Source organism: Drosophila sulfurigaster, chromosome 3 (assembly GCF_023558435.1).
Source record: "Drosophila sulfurigaster albostrigata strain 15112-1811.04 chromosome 3, ASM2355843v2, whole genome shotgun sequence".
Classification (NCBI taxonomy): domain Eukaryota; kingdom Metazoa; phylum Arthropoda; class Insecta; order Diptera; family Drosophilidae; genus Drosophila; species Drosophila sulfurigaster.
The window spans coordinates 12,205,940-12,220,549 of record NC_084883.1 but is presented as its reverse complement, the minus strand read 5'-3'; the positions used below and the strand labels follow the sequence as shown (position 1 = coordinate 12,220,549).

The window sequence follows — 14,610 nt, the reverse complement described above, 5'->3', positions numbered from 1 at the left end:
CATATTATTATCGGAACGGACGCCAACGCCCACCATAGCGTCTGGGGAAGTCCCGACATCAATGACAGGGGTGAGTCAGTTCTTGATTTTATCCTTAACCATAAGCTTAGACTAGCCAACAGGGGTGAGGTATCTACCTATGTAGGTCCCACCTCCAGTAATGTGCTGGACCTAACGATTTCAACTGAGTGTACCAATGTTGAAGAGTGGAGGGTCCTGGATAGACCCTCCTTCTCGGACCATAAGTACATTCAATTTACCATTCCTTTTAACAGGGTACCTGCGGCTCAGCCGTTCAGAAATCCCCGTAACACGAACTGGGCGAAATTCTCTAGCCTTGTTTCCAAGTCTCTTGGTTCGCCGGGTAACATCAACTCGGTACAGGACCTAGAAACTACTGTCAATGTCCTTTCAGCAGGACTACTTTCAGCGTTTCGCCAATCTTGTAGACTCTCAAGACCGACGAGAAGATCGAAGCCACCCTGGTGGAACCCAGATCTCTCATCGCTACGTGGGGAGCTTACTAGCATGTTTCAACTTGCTAAGAAGGCGGACAACGAATATGTCTGGGACGAGTATAGGTCTCTCCTGAAGTCGTACAAGAAGATGATCCGATCATCCAAAAGGTCTTCATGGAGATCCTTTTGCTCGGACCTGGATAACATCAAAGACACCTCCAGACTGAGGAAGCTGCTGTCCAAGCAGGCTTCCAGTCCCAGTCTGCTCAAGTCGGGCGATGGAGCGTGGACGGAGAGCAGTGCTGAAACTCTGGAAGCACTGCTCTCAACTCATTTCCCGGATGTATTGGAATAGGGAACAGTGACTGGCAGCTCTTTCCTAGTCTCCCAGCTATGAGACCACCTGCCGGTCTAATTACAGACAACAAAATAATTTGGGCTATCGACTCCTTTGCGAAGGTCAGGTCGCCCGGTCTCGATGGACTTTCGCCAGCAATGCTGCAAGCCAGCAAGCCCACGATTGTTCCGTGGCTATCGGGTATCTATTCGGCGTGCCTCGCATGGGGTCATATCCCCACTCTTTGGAGGACCTCGAAAGTCATTTTCCTGCCCAAGGCGGGCAAATGCAGTCATGTGGTCCCAAATGACTTTCGGCCTATCAGCCTAACCTCTTTCTTGCTAAAAACATTGGAAAAGCTACTTGATTTGCACATCAGAAGCAACTCAATGCATCTGTTGTCCCCAAATCAGCATGCGTATACAAAGGGCAAGTCCATTGAGACTGCTCTCCATGCTCTAGTAGCCTCCATCGAAAAAGCAGACCACTATAAAGAATATGCCTTGGGTGCATTTCTTGACATTTCAGGCGCCTTCAATAACGTCACCACTGATGCTATTATGAAGGGCCTTACCTCAATTAACACGGCACCAGCGATCCACAGATGGGTCAACCGCCTTCTTTGTGACAGGCGGGTGGTGGCTACGTGGGGCGATGCGGCCATTACAAAGGTAGTGCGAGGTGGAACTCCCCAGGGTGGGGTTCTCTCGCCTCTCCTTTGGAATTTGGTCGTAAATAGCCTACTTCTTAAATTTACTAGACGGGCCCCCAAGTTAATTGCCTATGCTGACGACATAAGCATTTTGATAACTGGGAAATGCCCAACCACCCTTAGTTCCGTAATGGAACTTACTTTGCGGGAAGTTAAAGCATGGGCCGAATCAGCCGGGCTCAGCATTAACGCGGATAAAACGGACCTTATCCTCTTCACGAAGAGGTATAAGGTACCTGCGTGGTCCCCCCCAAAAATAGGCTGCACTATGCTAAAGCCGAGCCTAGCAGTAAAATACCTAGGTGTGGTCCTCGACAGCAAACTGACATGGAAGCTCAATGTGTTAGAAAGGGTGAAGAAGGCCACCGGAGCCTTGTACATGGCGAAAAAGATGCTTAGCTGCACTTGGGGCCTCTCTCTAATCTAATGCGGTGGATATACATCTCAGTTGTTCGCCCTATCCTCACCTACGGTGTTCTAGTGTGGTGGCAGGCCACTGGAAAAAGGACGTACCTATCCATCATGGAAAGGACACAGCGTCAAGCGCTACTGTGTATCACAGGCGCTCTCAGGTCGACGCCAACTAAAGCCCTCGAGGTAATAGCTGGTGTCGAACCATTAAACCTATACGCGCAATCCATAGCCGCAAAATCGTCCCTACGGATTGCCGCAACTGGCAATTTGGGTCTGCTAGGCTATGGTCACAGCGCCATTGGTAGGGAGACTAGTAGAGACTTGGACTATACTATCCCCCTTACCAGTACTGACCATATTAACACTATATTCTTGGAACCGGAGTGCTGGCGGGAAGGGTTATGCATTCCCGAAGCCCTCAACCTCTTCACCGACGGTTCGAAGATGGATGATGGTGTCGGAGCGGCCGTATACTGCCCGGACCCGGTCTCCAAACATTCCTATAAACTCCCAGACCATTGCAGCATCTTCCAGGCGGAAGTTTTTGCCATTGGAAAGGCTGCCGAATTGGCTCGGGGTTTACAGCGTAATCACACCTCTATTAACATCTTTGTTGACAGCCAGGCTGCAATAAGATCAATGCACTCTGATGTGGTCAAGTCCAAAGTTGTCCTGGACAGCAGAAGAGCAATAGAGTCGCTGAACGCATCTGCGGTCGTGCGTATCTATTGGATCCCAAGCCACCAGGGCATCGATGGCAACGAGATCGCAGACACTCTCGCCAAAGAGGGAGTAGGGCTCGATGTCGGTAACATGTGCAATGTTCCGATACCCCTGCGAACTCTAGGCAATGAAATTGAGGTGCGCTCTAGACTTCAGTGGGACGCGAGCTGGCGTAATGCCAACTCGTGCAAAACTGCAAGGCTGATGTGTGCCTCTACTAACAAAAACTTAACCAAATTCGTCATGCAGCTTTCAAGGAAAGACTGCAGGCTAATGCTAGGCATTTTAACTGGCCACTGTCTGTCAGCTGTCCATGCTGTAAAGCTGGGCATCACGAACAGTGATCAGTGCAGGAAATGCAACGAACCCGGGGGTTAAGGAAACACTTGAGCATCTTCTCTGTAGATGCCCAGCGTTATCCCGACTCCGGCTGAAATACCTTAATTCGCCGTGCCACAACGATCTTCGGGACGTCTCACGGCTATCTCCTAGGATGCTGCTGGCTTTTGCCAAAAATGCATCCATACTGCGCGATTTCTGAGACGTAGATAAGCTACCGGTACAGCTACGGACCTCCACTGGTCTATGCTTTGCCCCGTACAGGGGCAGCCGGTCCTACCTAACCTAACCTAACCATAATATTATAATAGTATTATATAATATAATATTATATACCAAATATACCATCCGACATTTTTTTAGTATTTTTTTTGGTACAATTATTTGGTATCTTTCAGAAGTATTTGTATAATATCGCAATGTTATAGTATAATAGTGTATACAAAATATACCGTTCAGTATATTTTAGTATTTTTCGGAACTTTATTTTAGTATCTTCAAGGAATTATACCACAATGTTTTATATTTTATAGAAAGTAAGAAAGCTACCCATTTCTTACTTGCTAACAATGTATGAATAATATAGTATATAAATAGTATGCCCCTAAAAGCATTTCTAAATCTTTATCAATGCGAATTGTGCAATTCTTTTATCAGACTTTAAATTCGTTGTCTGTCTGGCATTCGCGTGAATCGAGTTGCCAATGCCAGACAACAGAAAAATCTCAACTCAATAATAACAATAAATAAACAGTAAATCAAACAAACCGTAAAATATTGTCACAGACAGCAGCAGCATAATAATAGGTTGCCAAACAGGCCGGAGGGGGCGAGGCGCATGGAGCGAGGGGCAGGGAAACAGATAGCTGGCAAACGTGGCCAAAAAGCAAACAATGCACCCGATAAACTGAAAGTGATGGGGCTATGGCTATGGCTCTGGCTCTGTTTCTGTTTCTGGCTGTGTATGAGCAACGAATGCATTGAACAATTAAAAAGTTGGTTCGGAAACCCCCCGGTGGGAGGATTGGAGCAGAGGGGGGTAGGGGAAATTGAATGTGCGAGATTGGTAATGTCCAACGTCCATTAGCCGGCCCAGTGCATTCAAATAAACTAATTTTAATTCCTCGCTCTGCGGCTAGGTCACGCAAAGCAGCTCAATTGTGAGTCCAATTGGTATTGAGTGATGAGAGGTGAGGGGCGATACTGACAGTCAGACAGACAATTCAACGATTGTGTGTTTATATTCATATTTATTTAATTGTAAAACAATATTTAATATTATTATTTACTCTTGAATGTAAACCAACTCATTGCCAACTTGTGCCATTTTGAGGGACAATATTAACGCACACATTGCTCACGATTTTATACCCTATTGAATTGAAAAGCATATAATAAGGTAGCACTGGTTAATGCCGTTTATCTCAATTACTTCACTGTCATATATCATTTTAAAATATTGGCCACTGTTCGTTGGCAAAACTTCTGATGCGGTGATCTTAACATAAATAAAATCATGTTCAAATTAAAAACTACAAAATGAATTCGTAAATCAAGATCAAGATAAATAATAATAGATTTACTCTGTTTGAAATCCAAGAATATATATTAATTTCAAGATAGCAAAAATTCAAAATTAAAATCAAAATTCTAATACAACAAATTCGAAGGGATTTATTAAATTTGTATCTAGATTGATTAGATTTAAGATGTTTGAGCTCATGCTCGATATTTTTATTGGTATGATTTACCTTAAGAAAAAAAAAAACAAATTTCTTGATTTCGAAAAACGTTTGATCTCAATTTCATTGCGATTTTGTTTCAATAGCTTTTTAAGATTCAACTTGTTTCAATAAAAAATTTTTAAGATCTCCATAGGAGGTTCTCAATTTCAAGGCTTTTCTTTTATACTAGTTTTTAGAACGTTAAACTCTCTCTCTATCAGTGTAAAAAAAAGAGTAAATAAGAGTAACTCCTCCTCCCAATTTTGGGGAACTTTACCGGCATCATTATTTATTATGAAATCTTTTAAAGTTTTATTTATTTATTATAAGGTTGACACTTAAATTATAAATTAATTTATTTACTAACGCTAACTGCTTTGGCAAAAATATAGATGGAGATGCCGGGGATTGAACCCGGGGCCTCTCACATGCAAAGCGAGCGCTCTACCACTGAGCTACATCCCCAATGTTGGTTGTTGATTTTGAATATATAATTTTGAAAAGAACTTTTCAATATTAGGTTCTTTATCATATTCCTTCTAACACAAAGAAACATATTTCAAAGTATTCTAGTTCAACTGATGATAAATTTTATAATAAATGTAATTTATAAATTGCTAAAAATGTAAAAAAAAAAATATAATTTCAAGACATAACACATACGCAATGTAGTACTATTTCAAAAAAAACAGAATCAACACTCAATAAATATTTTAACTTCAGAAACTCTCGATCTATGCTCTTTGCACACTTTTCAATTGCGATATAAATTTTAATTATAAATTTTTCTAGCAATTAAAGCCAGTAAATTCACAGATTCCAATACACGAAGCTTTGACACACTGACAGTCACAAATAGAGATAATTTAGTGCATTTTTTGCAACCTACAAGTTAATTGAAAATTCCTGAAGAACCTATATTAAATGTTAGATATGTATGTGTATTTTTGTTTAAATTATATTTACACACACCCATGCTTATGTAAACATCCTTCCAGGTCAAGTCCACATTTACAGTGCGAAAAGTAAAGCAAATTCGTTATGGGACATGACTACAGCTTCAAATATTGTACATGTTTCTTCCGGCTATTTGATTTGCATGTTCCTAGACAATATTATTTGCATATGCATATACATATATGTTATTTGTGTATTTACAGTTCGAACCATTCATGCAGACCACGCGTAGTAGGTGTCATTATATTGATATGAATATATTTTATATGTCTGCGATTTGTGCACATGCTAAGAATTGATCAACAATAATAAACAAAAAAAATAACGCAAAAGTAAATAAATGATATTAGTGTTCAAGGTAAAGTTAAAGTGAAAACAATTCGACGTACAAATATCGTTTAATGTCCACAACAACAATAAACCAATTATTCAATTAGTTTTTTAATGAGCTCCCGTTTATATTTATACGTAAAACATTTATTCACCGCATGTTCCATTATTCGTTAGCTGCATTTGCTCTACTTTTTTTTTTGAATTGAACTAAATATGCCCGAATGCTTCTTGCATTTGTTGTGACAACGAGCGAAACGAGAAAAACCACAACGAATTTAGCATGACGCTTGACCGGATTGGACATGAGGGCGCCAATGAAACTGGAGCTGGAGATGGAGATGGAGCTGAAGTTAAAACTATCTGACTTGTCTGCATTTGGATGCAGAGCACCGCATCTACAATTTAAAATAAAATGGCGCTCGCTAACCACTGAAGTGTGACAGTCAAAACACACAACCAAAAAAAACGTAAAGAAAAGAATGCGCCAAAAATTAAGCATACGTCGCGTGGGCGACTGACGGATAAAAAGAATTCGTTCGGTATTCAATCGCAAAAGCATTGTGTGGATGTGGCTGTGGATGTGAATGAATATGAAGGTGAATGTGAATGTGAATGTGAATAAACTCGCACACACACACACATGCATAGACATAGACAGATGTGTGCGCTTTTTGGGTGTATATATGTATTAGCAACAATGCGAAGCAAAATGCAAATGAAACCCACCGCAGCGCGTCTGCCATTAATTGGCAATTTATAGCAGAACCTAGCCAAACCACAGCACAGGCGCGTCCCAGCCCATGGATAGCATCGCATCCCATCGCATCGCATCACTTCGCATCGCATCGCATCGCATTGCCTTTCCCATTTTCACGTGTGCGCTCAAGTGTAAATTATCATTTCCAGCAACTGTGTTTTTTTCTATACACAGAGTCGGAAAACAAGGCAAGACGCAATGCTATAAAAATGTTCATAGAAAGCGACATCGAAAAACCCAAAAGCCAAAAAAAAAACCCAAAAAAAAAATTTAATAAAAACAGTCGCCAAACTTTAGCCAGCAGCTATCCGACCGCAGAAAGAGATTCCCCCGCGTTTGTCCCACAGACAAATAATGATAGCAAGATAGAGAGATAGACGAGGGGGGAAAGACAAAGTGATTGAGCGAGCAGAATTGTGAAATTCTAATGGATACAAGCGTATACTCTATGCAATTAATTCATCTCCAAAAAAAACACATTTCACAATTTAATAAGAGTTACATAGTTTTAGATTTAGTTAAATTAAGAAGTATTTCCTTTAAATTACACTTCGAAAATGCATATTAGAAAGATGAATTATTAGTAAGAATACATATAGACATCATAAAAAATTGAAATTATTATAACAGACATAGAAAAAAATCAGGGATAAATAAATAATATACGAACGCAACTTTGTCAATATCTACTTAATCCCGAAGTTACTTAATTTTATTAGTGCCAAAATGATTTAATTTGAGTTAAGGATTTTTTTAAAAAACCTAAAAAAAATTGTCCTTTTTATTACATAGTTTTATTAATATTTAATTAGCATTTAATATATTTATGTGAACATAATAATATATCTTATTTATGATTACTTACGAGGTACTTGTCCCCGAATTGAACCGCACCAGGATCTCAACAAGTAGATTGTATGCTTTGACCATTTAATCACGAAAGCCTACTTCAAATTACGTGCTTAAATTAAATCTAAAATCCTTGATTTCTTAAAATCAATTTATTTGTGAAAAATTAGGAAATAATTATGAATTGAATGAATAAAATTTATGGTATTATGAAAGAATATTTTGTGTGACTATCGCAATAACTTTAAAGCATCTGTTAGATGTAGGATACACAAATAAATAAATATATGAAAAGATTCAACTATTATGACTAAGTGATGCAACTCGTGGAGAGAGTATAACAATCATAAGCCGCAATTTATCGCATTTTGCTGTGGTCGGCATTAGCAACGCTGAATTTTATCACAATTGCTATTCTTTCTAGACCCGTCAAAGGATTTTTTGGGTGGAAGCCAAACCCAAAAGGTGGTTCAGAGTCGTCCTGTCTGCAAATAGTCGTTTGCAACTGGACAACGAACGTGACGTACTTTAAATTTACAATCATAATTCTCACTGATTTCTGCTTTGTGTAGTCGTTGCTAATGATTAACACTTTGCTGAATATGCGATGCGCAAAAAGAATCTCAACTTCTGTTGGTCGTTTCATTTTACCACTGCCAAATCTGTTGGCATTCCAATAAGGTTTTTAAAGAGCACTGCGAAGCCCCCGAAAATGTTTTATATTCTTGAGGCCTGATTGCTCATTAGTAAATTCATTTGGCTGCACTCCAGCACGAGCCCTCAGCTAGAAGCTTCACCCCTAATATGTCCCAAACAGATAACTCGAGAGTGCTAAGGGCTAACAAAAATTAACTGAAAGCGTACACTAATGAATACTCTTTAATCCACAAATTAGTCTTCTTTCGATAATTAGTTTTAATCGCAAAGTATAGAAATACCTTTTGTAAAAAGAATCAATTTTATGGCAAGGCTTTGGCAGTGTATTCTTAGTATCAGCGAATCGGATAATTGGAAAAATGATTCAAAATTATAATTTTGTGGCCTAATGACTTGTGCACATTCTCGTGGTGTTGAGGGGATACTTGGGACGCACACAAATCTGGAGTGTGTGCTTCCCTCTCTCTCTCTCTCTCTCACCGTCTCTCTCTTGGCTGCCAATTTGGCGAAGTTGAGCACAAAATGTTTGCTTAATTGTCAAAATTTATGTTGGCACTGCAAGGGTGAAACTATTTAAGGGCTAAATCCAGCGAACCGTTTGAGGGCAGGCTTGATGAAAGAAAGCAAGGAGGATGGGCATTAACCTAGTTAACCCATTAAAGCCGTGTCATAAATTCAAAGTCCGGAGCACAACAGATTCAGCAGCAAAGCAACAACAAAAGCATGAACAAAAATGAACTGACATTATACTTTGTGGCTTTCAGTGACCAGGCTTGGCACCGTTTTTCAACTCATTAAAGCCAACTTTATGCAATTAGCCTAATAAGCCGCCCATAAGTAGACTACAAAAAAGCAAAGGACAAGAAAGGAAAGCCACGTCCCCTTCACCCCTCCTGTCCGCTGCTCCGTCACCATCCCATCACCACTTCGATATTTAACATCACTTTTGGGCCCAACATTTACCATTTTTGCTCAATTAAACTAATTAAATAACATCTGAAATATGCGACACGCTTGATGAAGAGATGACCCAACTGATGATGAGCATCACTGAGCAGGTATAAAGAGACTTTTGGGTTTTTCAAATCCCTCCAGAGAGAGGAACAACAAATATCAGATATGCTTCACAATTTATTCTTCTCTTTTTCTAGCATAAGTACGAATACACTCTGCAGATTTACTCCTTCACTTCACGTCCATTCTTTTAAAAGTTAATATCTTGCAAAATACCTTCTGCGCGTTCTTGGAACAGTTTGAAATAACAAGTAGATTTTGAAGTTGCACTGCAATCAAATATGAAATATGAAATTCCCACACAAAACGATTAAAAACACTGAGAGCCAATTGTTTAAAAAGCAAATGATACGCCGAAGAGATTCTACTTGGTGTCCGGACAGGCCATCTGGTAGAGGAACTGAATGATGGTGCGTGTGGGACGTCCCGTCATACGATCCTGGAGTAGATATGGCAACGGATTGTATCGCGTCATCATGCCAACGTTGCGGATGTCCAGATGAGCCCAGTCGACGCATGGGACCAGCTCGTGCAGCACGGCAGCTGCTATGCAACTGGAGGCAGGACCACGGCCACGATTGCTAATGTCAAATGTTTTGTTCGGTGTGACCAGCTGCTTGAAGTAATTCCAGAGGGGCAAGCGCCAGACGCGATCGCCGGTCAAGCTGCCGGCCTTCTCGAACTGCTTGTAAACGAAATTTGAATTGCTAAAAATGCCCGCCGCACTGCCTCCAAGACCACAACAGACGCCATATCCCAGTGTGGCAATGTCCACCACCAGACGGGGCTTGAAATTGCTCTGTGCATACAACAGGGGATCCGCCATGACCACCGCTCCCGCCTTGCTTACGTCCACGATGCCCAGGGTCTTGCCATTCATCAGGGTGACCACGTCGCCCGGCTTTACCGCCATGCCCGACGGCATGTTCTCGCAAAGCGGCAGCACAGCGCTCACGTTGAGGGGCAAGGACAGAGCAGCCGCTGCCCGAATCGTTGCCACAGCGGCAGCAGCGCCCGCCATGCAGCCGCGATACATGTGCATGCAATCCTTGGGACGCAAACAAAGTCCTCCGCTGTTGTAGGTCAGTCCCTTGCCCAGCAGCAGGATGGGCTTATCCTCGGGTGCCGTGCCGCAATAGGTGATCTCCAGCACGACTGGCGGCTCACAGCTGCCCTTGGCGACCATGAGGAATGAGTTGAGGCGATTCTCTTCGATCCAGTCCATGGAGCGTATCTCGACGCTCACTCCGCAGGGACAGAGCGCATCCACGGTGGACTGTGCGAAAATCGTAGGTGTCATTTGATTGGCCGGTGAATCGCAGAGACGTCTGGCCAAATTCTGCGACTCGGCTTTGAAGAGACCTCGCGTCCAAGCATCAACCTCTGGCGAATCGTAGAGCTCCAGCTTGGGTATGTGTGTGCGATCCTGCTTGCGGCGATTGCTGTTGTATCGCCAAATGGCCAAGGCGCTGCCCTCAGCCGCCTGCTCTGGGTACTCCATGGAGTCGACAAACACATCGGTGACTCCCTGCATTTGCAGAGCACGCGCTCCGACGCCGGCGGCCACCCGAGCATTCTCCATGCCCTCGTCAATCACCTCGAGGTCATTGAATCCCGCACCCTCCTGTCCGAGGCCAACGACAGCAACTGCACTGAACTCGGCGTCCACATTCATAAAGACGAGTCCCTTGCCGAGGTCGCCCCTCATGCCCGTCTCCCTTATCAGCTCCGATATCTTGCCCTGGGCTCGATCATCAAACTTCTCCCCGCTGGAAGTGAGCTTTGCCTCCTTGTCACCCTCCTTGGAATATACGCCCACAACAACGCCCTTGACCACACTTCCTTCCTCGCATTTGATGGCATAATGACGCACTTGCCGATCGCCAGTCGGACTATACGTTGGCAATAGACGTCCAAAAGATCGCTTTGTCGCCCCGCCTTGGGTGAACGCTCTGAAGTATTGCACTCCCTTGTAGATCCTTTTGCTCTTGTTCAGCGCATTTGCAATGTAGTTGGCCATTATCTCGGTTATTTTGTAAAAGCTTTTTTCGTAATTACTGTTTCGAAATTCGTCTGAATGTATTTGTAATGTGAATGTGAATGTGAAATGTGTTTTTATCTTTGCTGTGTTTAATCTGAGTGCCAAGTCTAAAGCAGCGCCTGCTAGAAATAATGATTTCCTTATTTTAATATAGCTGCCAAATTGTCAGCTTTCAGTTTTATTTTTTCAGAGACACTCATTGTAGAAGTAATATAAAATATTGCCAATTAAATCGTGTTTCGAATAATAATGTTAGAAAAAAGTTTGATGTAGTTTTCAGCAAACTTTGCTATTCCTCATCCGAATCCTCACGATTTTTGGGTTTAAGTCCACCAAAGACTTTAGCAGGAATAGTTTTTTGCTCGAATCGCAGCTTCTTCATTGCGAGACCTTCATCATCGGCTTTTGTGACTGCTGCTCCATTTGACGTTTCCTCATTTTCTGCGTTTTCCTCATCGTCATCTTCTTCCTCTTCATCGCTGTCGCCAATATCGATCTCGTCGGGATTAACAACAGTGTTGTGCTTATCCTTGACACCGCCTTGCGTCTCTCCACGCACAAACATAATATTCGAAGCAGCTCTCTCTGGTTGACTTTGCTTTGCCTCAGCCGCCGCCTGCCTCGCCTTCTCCTCCAGCTGACGCATAGCATCGGCGCCAGCCCCAGCATCGGCAGCGGCAGTGCCTTTGTTAAGGAATTGGGCAGCCATCATATTGACCTGGGTGTTGTAGGTGGCCTGCACGGATCTCTTAATGCGCAGCATCTCTCGCATTGTGTCCTCGTTGCCGTGGCGCACTTCAAACTCCTTCCAAGTCTGCCAGAAATCGGCGGTTATTCGAGGATCACAAACCTTTCGAACAGAATAGAATATTAGTCGAATTAAATAAACGTGCTGAAATCTTATTCTTACCTGCGAACAATGCGCGTAGATTGCTCTGGCACGATCCACTTCGCCCAGTTTGGTCTCCAACTCGGAAAACTTGACACACATGTGTCGCATGTGCTGTTCTGGCAAAGCTTCAATAGCTTTCTCATAGATTTCACGTGTACGCGGAAGACCATAAATCTCGGCAGCTTTCTTAATGAAAATGTTGTACATATCAAACATTTCCTCAACCTTCACGGCGCTTGTGGCGCGATCATAAACAGCCATGGCATGACGCGCTAATCCGTGCTCCTCCTCGAGCTTGGCATACAGCAAATAGAAGTACTTGGCATGCTCTGGCGGACATTGGTCCAAACACTGCTCAAACAGATCACGTGCACGCTCCAATTTGGTGCCGCCATAACGTTCCAAGAACTTCGATAGATACGAGTTCCAAATGTCATAGACATTTGGCCATTTGAACAACGCGATGCCCTTTTCGTAGGCACGATAGGCTTCCTCGTAGTAGTTGTGCTCTTCCAAAAACAAGCCATAATTGATGATGATTTGCGGCGTACAAATCTTCAGGTCAATGATGCGTTCGTAGACTGCTTTACATGTTTTAAACGTGCCAAACGACTCCTCAAGATCGGCGTACATGGACCACACTTTCAGTGATTTATATAGACGTGTTTGCACCGTTTCCGTATCATCGTGATATGCCACCTTCCGCTTTGGCACGGCTGTGGCCCGATGCATCAGCTTCAGCGCCTCTTCGAACTGCTGTTGGCGCAGCTCAAACTCGGCCCATTCACACCACACTGCAGCCAAGTGCTCGACCTTGACAAACTCTACTTGAGTTGCACGCTCGAATACAACACGGGCATCCTCCAACTGGCCGTTGGTCTCGTAGAACTTGGCGAACTCGACCCACAAAGTGTGGAGCTGACCTACCGCTTGCTTAGGCTGAACAGTCTGCACGGCTTCGGTGTAAGTGTTGATGATCTCCTCCGGCTTATCCTCGTTCAACTTAACACGCTTGTGCCACTCGTGCACGTTGTGCGGATTCTGACGGAGCAATACGCTGTTGAGCAGCAATAATCGACGCTCCATGAGGTATTCAAAGCGAGACAGGCGGAGCTCTACATCAATGTCATCCTCTTCGTTCGCATCCGCTTCATTGGCCACTTGTTCCATGCGCTTATTCAACGACAACTCCTCAAATTGTGCGTACTCATCAAAAACTTGTGTAAAATCGCGCACTGTGGTCACAGTTTGAATAGCTTCCTCGTATATGTCGCGAGCACGATCGAATAAACCAGAGCGTACATAATAGTCGGCCAAGGAGTTCCAAAGATGCCCCAACTGATCTGTGTAACGACGCAAGCCACCACGAATAATCGAGTCCACGTTGAGTGAATGCACCTTGTGGGGATGCTTCGATATTAGATCGCAGAGTTCGTTCCATAGCTGATGATTCGATTTGCCGTGCTTCGACACAAAGTGCTCATTATCCACAATGTGCGCCAACTGCTGAGCGGCCTCATCCAGACGACCTGCTTCCTAGAATCATCAATAGACAAACATTAGATTTACATACACTGTATGAATATTTAAACTCATACCTGCAAGTACGCAACGTATTCTTCGGCATCCTCTGGAAACAGTTTCAAATAGCGCCTGAAGACGCGCAGAGCGGTCTCTGGCATTTCGTACTGCTGCACAAACTTCAGATACAAAGGCCAAATCCGACCATGCTGCGTTATTGGCAACGCACGCAGTGCCCGATCAAAGACGTGCCTCGTGCGCGTTATGCGGCACTGCGAGCTCATGAATGTGCCGTAGTCCATCCAAATGCGTGGCATTTTGTGCATGAACACTAAAGCCCGTTCGAACGTGTTGTTCACCTGCTCGTACATGGGATCCGTAGGAATTCTGCCCCTCACTTGCTTCCTGCGTGTACGCAAGTAGTTGTACCAGATTTTATAGCTACCTGGCAACTCCTTAAGAGCACGCTCGTAGACCAGATTTACTCCATGGTTGGCTGCCTTAGCCTTGTGGTCGATGTAGCGGAGCCAATGCTTTACTGAATATGCATTCCGAAGAATTTCTTCCTCATACGGCACATCCTCCTCGTCCTGTGTGTGTGTAAATACGTAAGTATGAAATTAGATAATCAAATACGTATAAGTGCTGAAGGCATACTTACAAATTTAAGCTCAACATGCAGCGCCGATGTCGTATTTTCAACCATTTTTCTGTTTGTTTTCCAATAATATAAAAACAACAAAAGAAACGCCGCAAAAAAACGTTTGCAAGCGCGATTGCAGTCAGCTGTTGAGGGCTGGCAAACCAGATTCCGCAAAAATATACCAGAGTGTGACCATTGCACGTGGTTGGTATTTCGAATACTGTACGCCGTAGTGCTGT

General features: G+C 43.2%; 2 protein-coding genes and 1 non-coding gene across 3 annotated transcripts; all 3 read right to left on the bottom strand.

The window, feature by feature from the left end:
* Positions 1-5,100: 5,100 nt before the first annotated feature.
* Trnaa-ugc (transfer RNA alanine (anticodon UGC)) lies at positions 5,101-5,172 on the bottom strand. The gene has a single exon. It is a non-coding gene; the product is annotated as a tRNA-Ala (tRNA).
* A 4,198-nt stretch (positions 5,173-9,370) lies between these two features.
* On the bottom strand, positions 9,371-11,324 carry LOC133840276 (cytosol aminopeptidase). The gene has a single exon (XM_062272027.1). It carries the CDS (start codon positions 11,292-11,294, stop codon positions 9,639-9,641), a length of 1,656 nt encoding a protein of 551 aa, XP_062128011.1. The 5' UTR covers positions 11,295-11,324; the 3' UTR covers positions 9,371-9,638.
* On the bottom strand, positions 11,244-14,550 carry LOC133840274 (pre-mRNA-splicing factor syf1 homolog). Its single transcript, XM_062272025.1, has 4 exons — positions 14,390-14,550; positions 13,806-14,318; positions 12,226-13,743; positions 11,244-12,165 (listed from the first exon to the last, which is right to left on the bottom strand). The coding sequence occupies exons 1-4, from the start codon at positions 14,432-14,434 to the stop codon at positions 11,605-11,607; spliced, it is 2,637 nt and encodes an 878-aa protein (XP_062128009.1). The 5' UTR covers positions 14,435-14,550; the 3' UTR covers positions 11,244-11,604.
* Between the last annotated feature and the right edge of the window lie 60 nt (positions 14,551-14,610).

Coding starts and splice junctions, on each gene's coding strand:
- LOC133840276 (XM_062272027.1), bottom strand. CDS start 11,294: ATGGCCAACTACATTGCAAATGCGCTGAACAAGAGCAAAAGGATCTAC.
- LOC133840274 (XM_062272025.1), bottom strand. CDS start 14,434: ATGGTTGAAAATACGACATCGGCGCTGCATGTTGAGCTTAAATTT. Junction 14,319..14,389: donor TGCATGTTGAGCTTAAATTT/GTAAGTATGCCT, acceptor ACACACACACAG/GACGAGGAGGATGTGCCGTA. Junction 12,166..12,225: donor TCTACGCGCATTGTTCGCAG/GTAAGAATAAGA, acceptor TCTGTTCGAAAG/GTTTGTGATCCTCGAATAAC.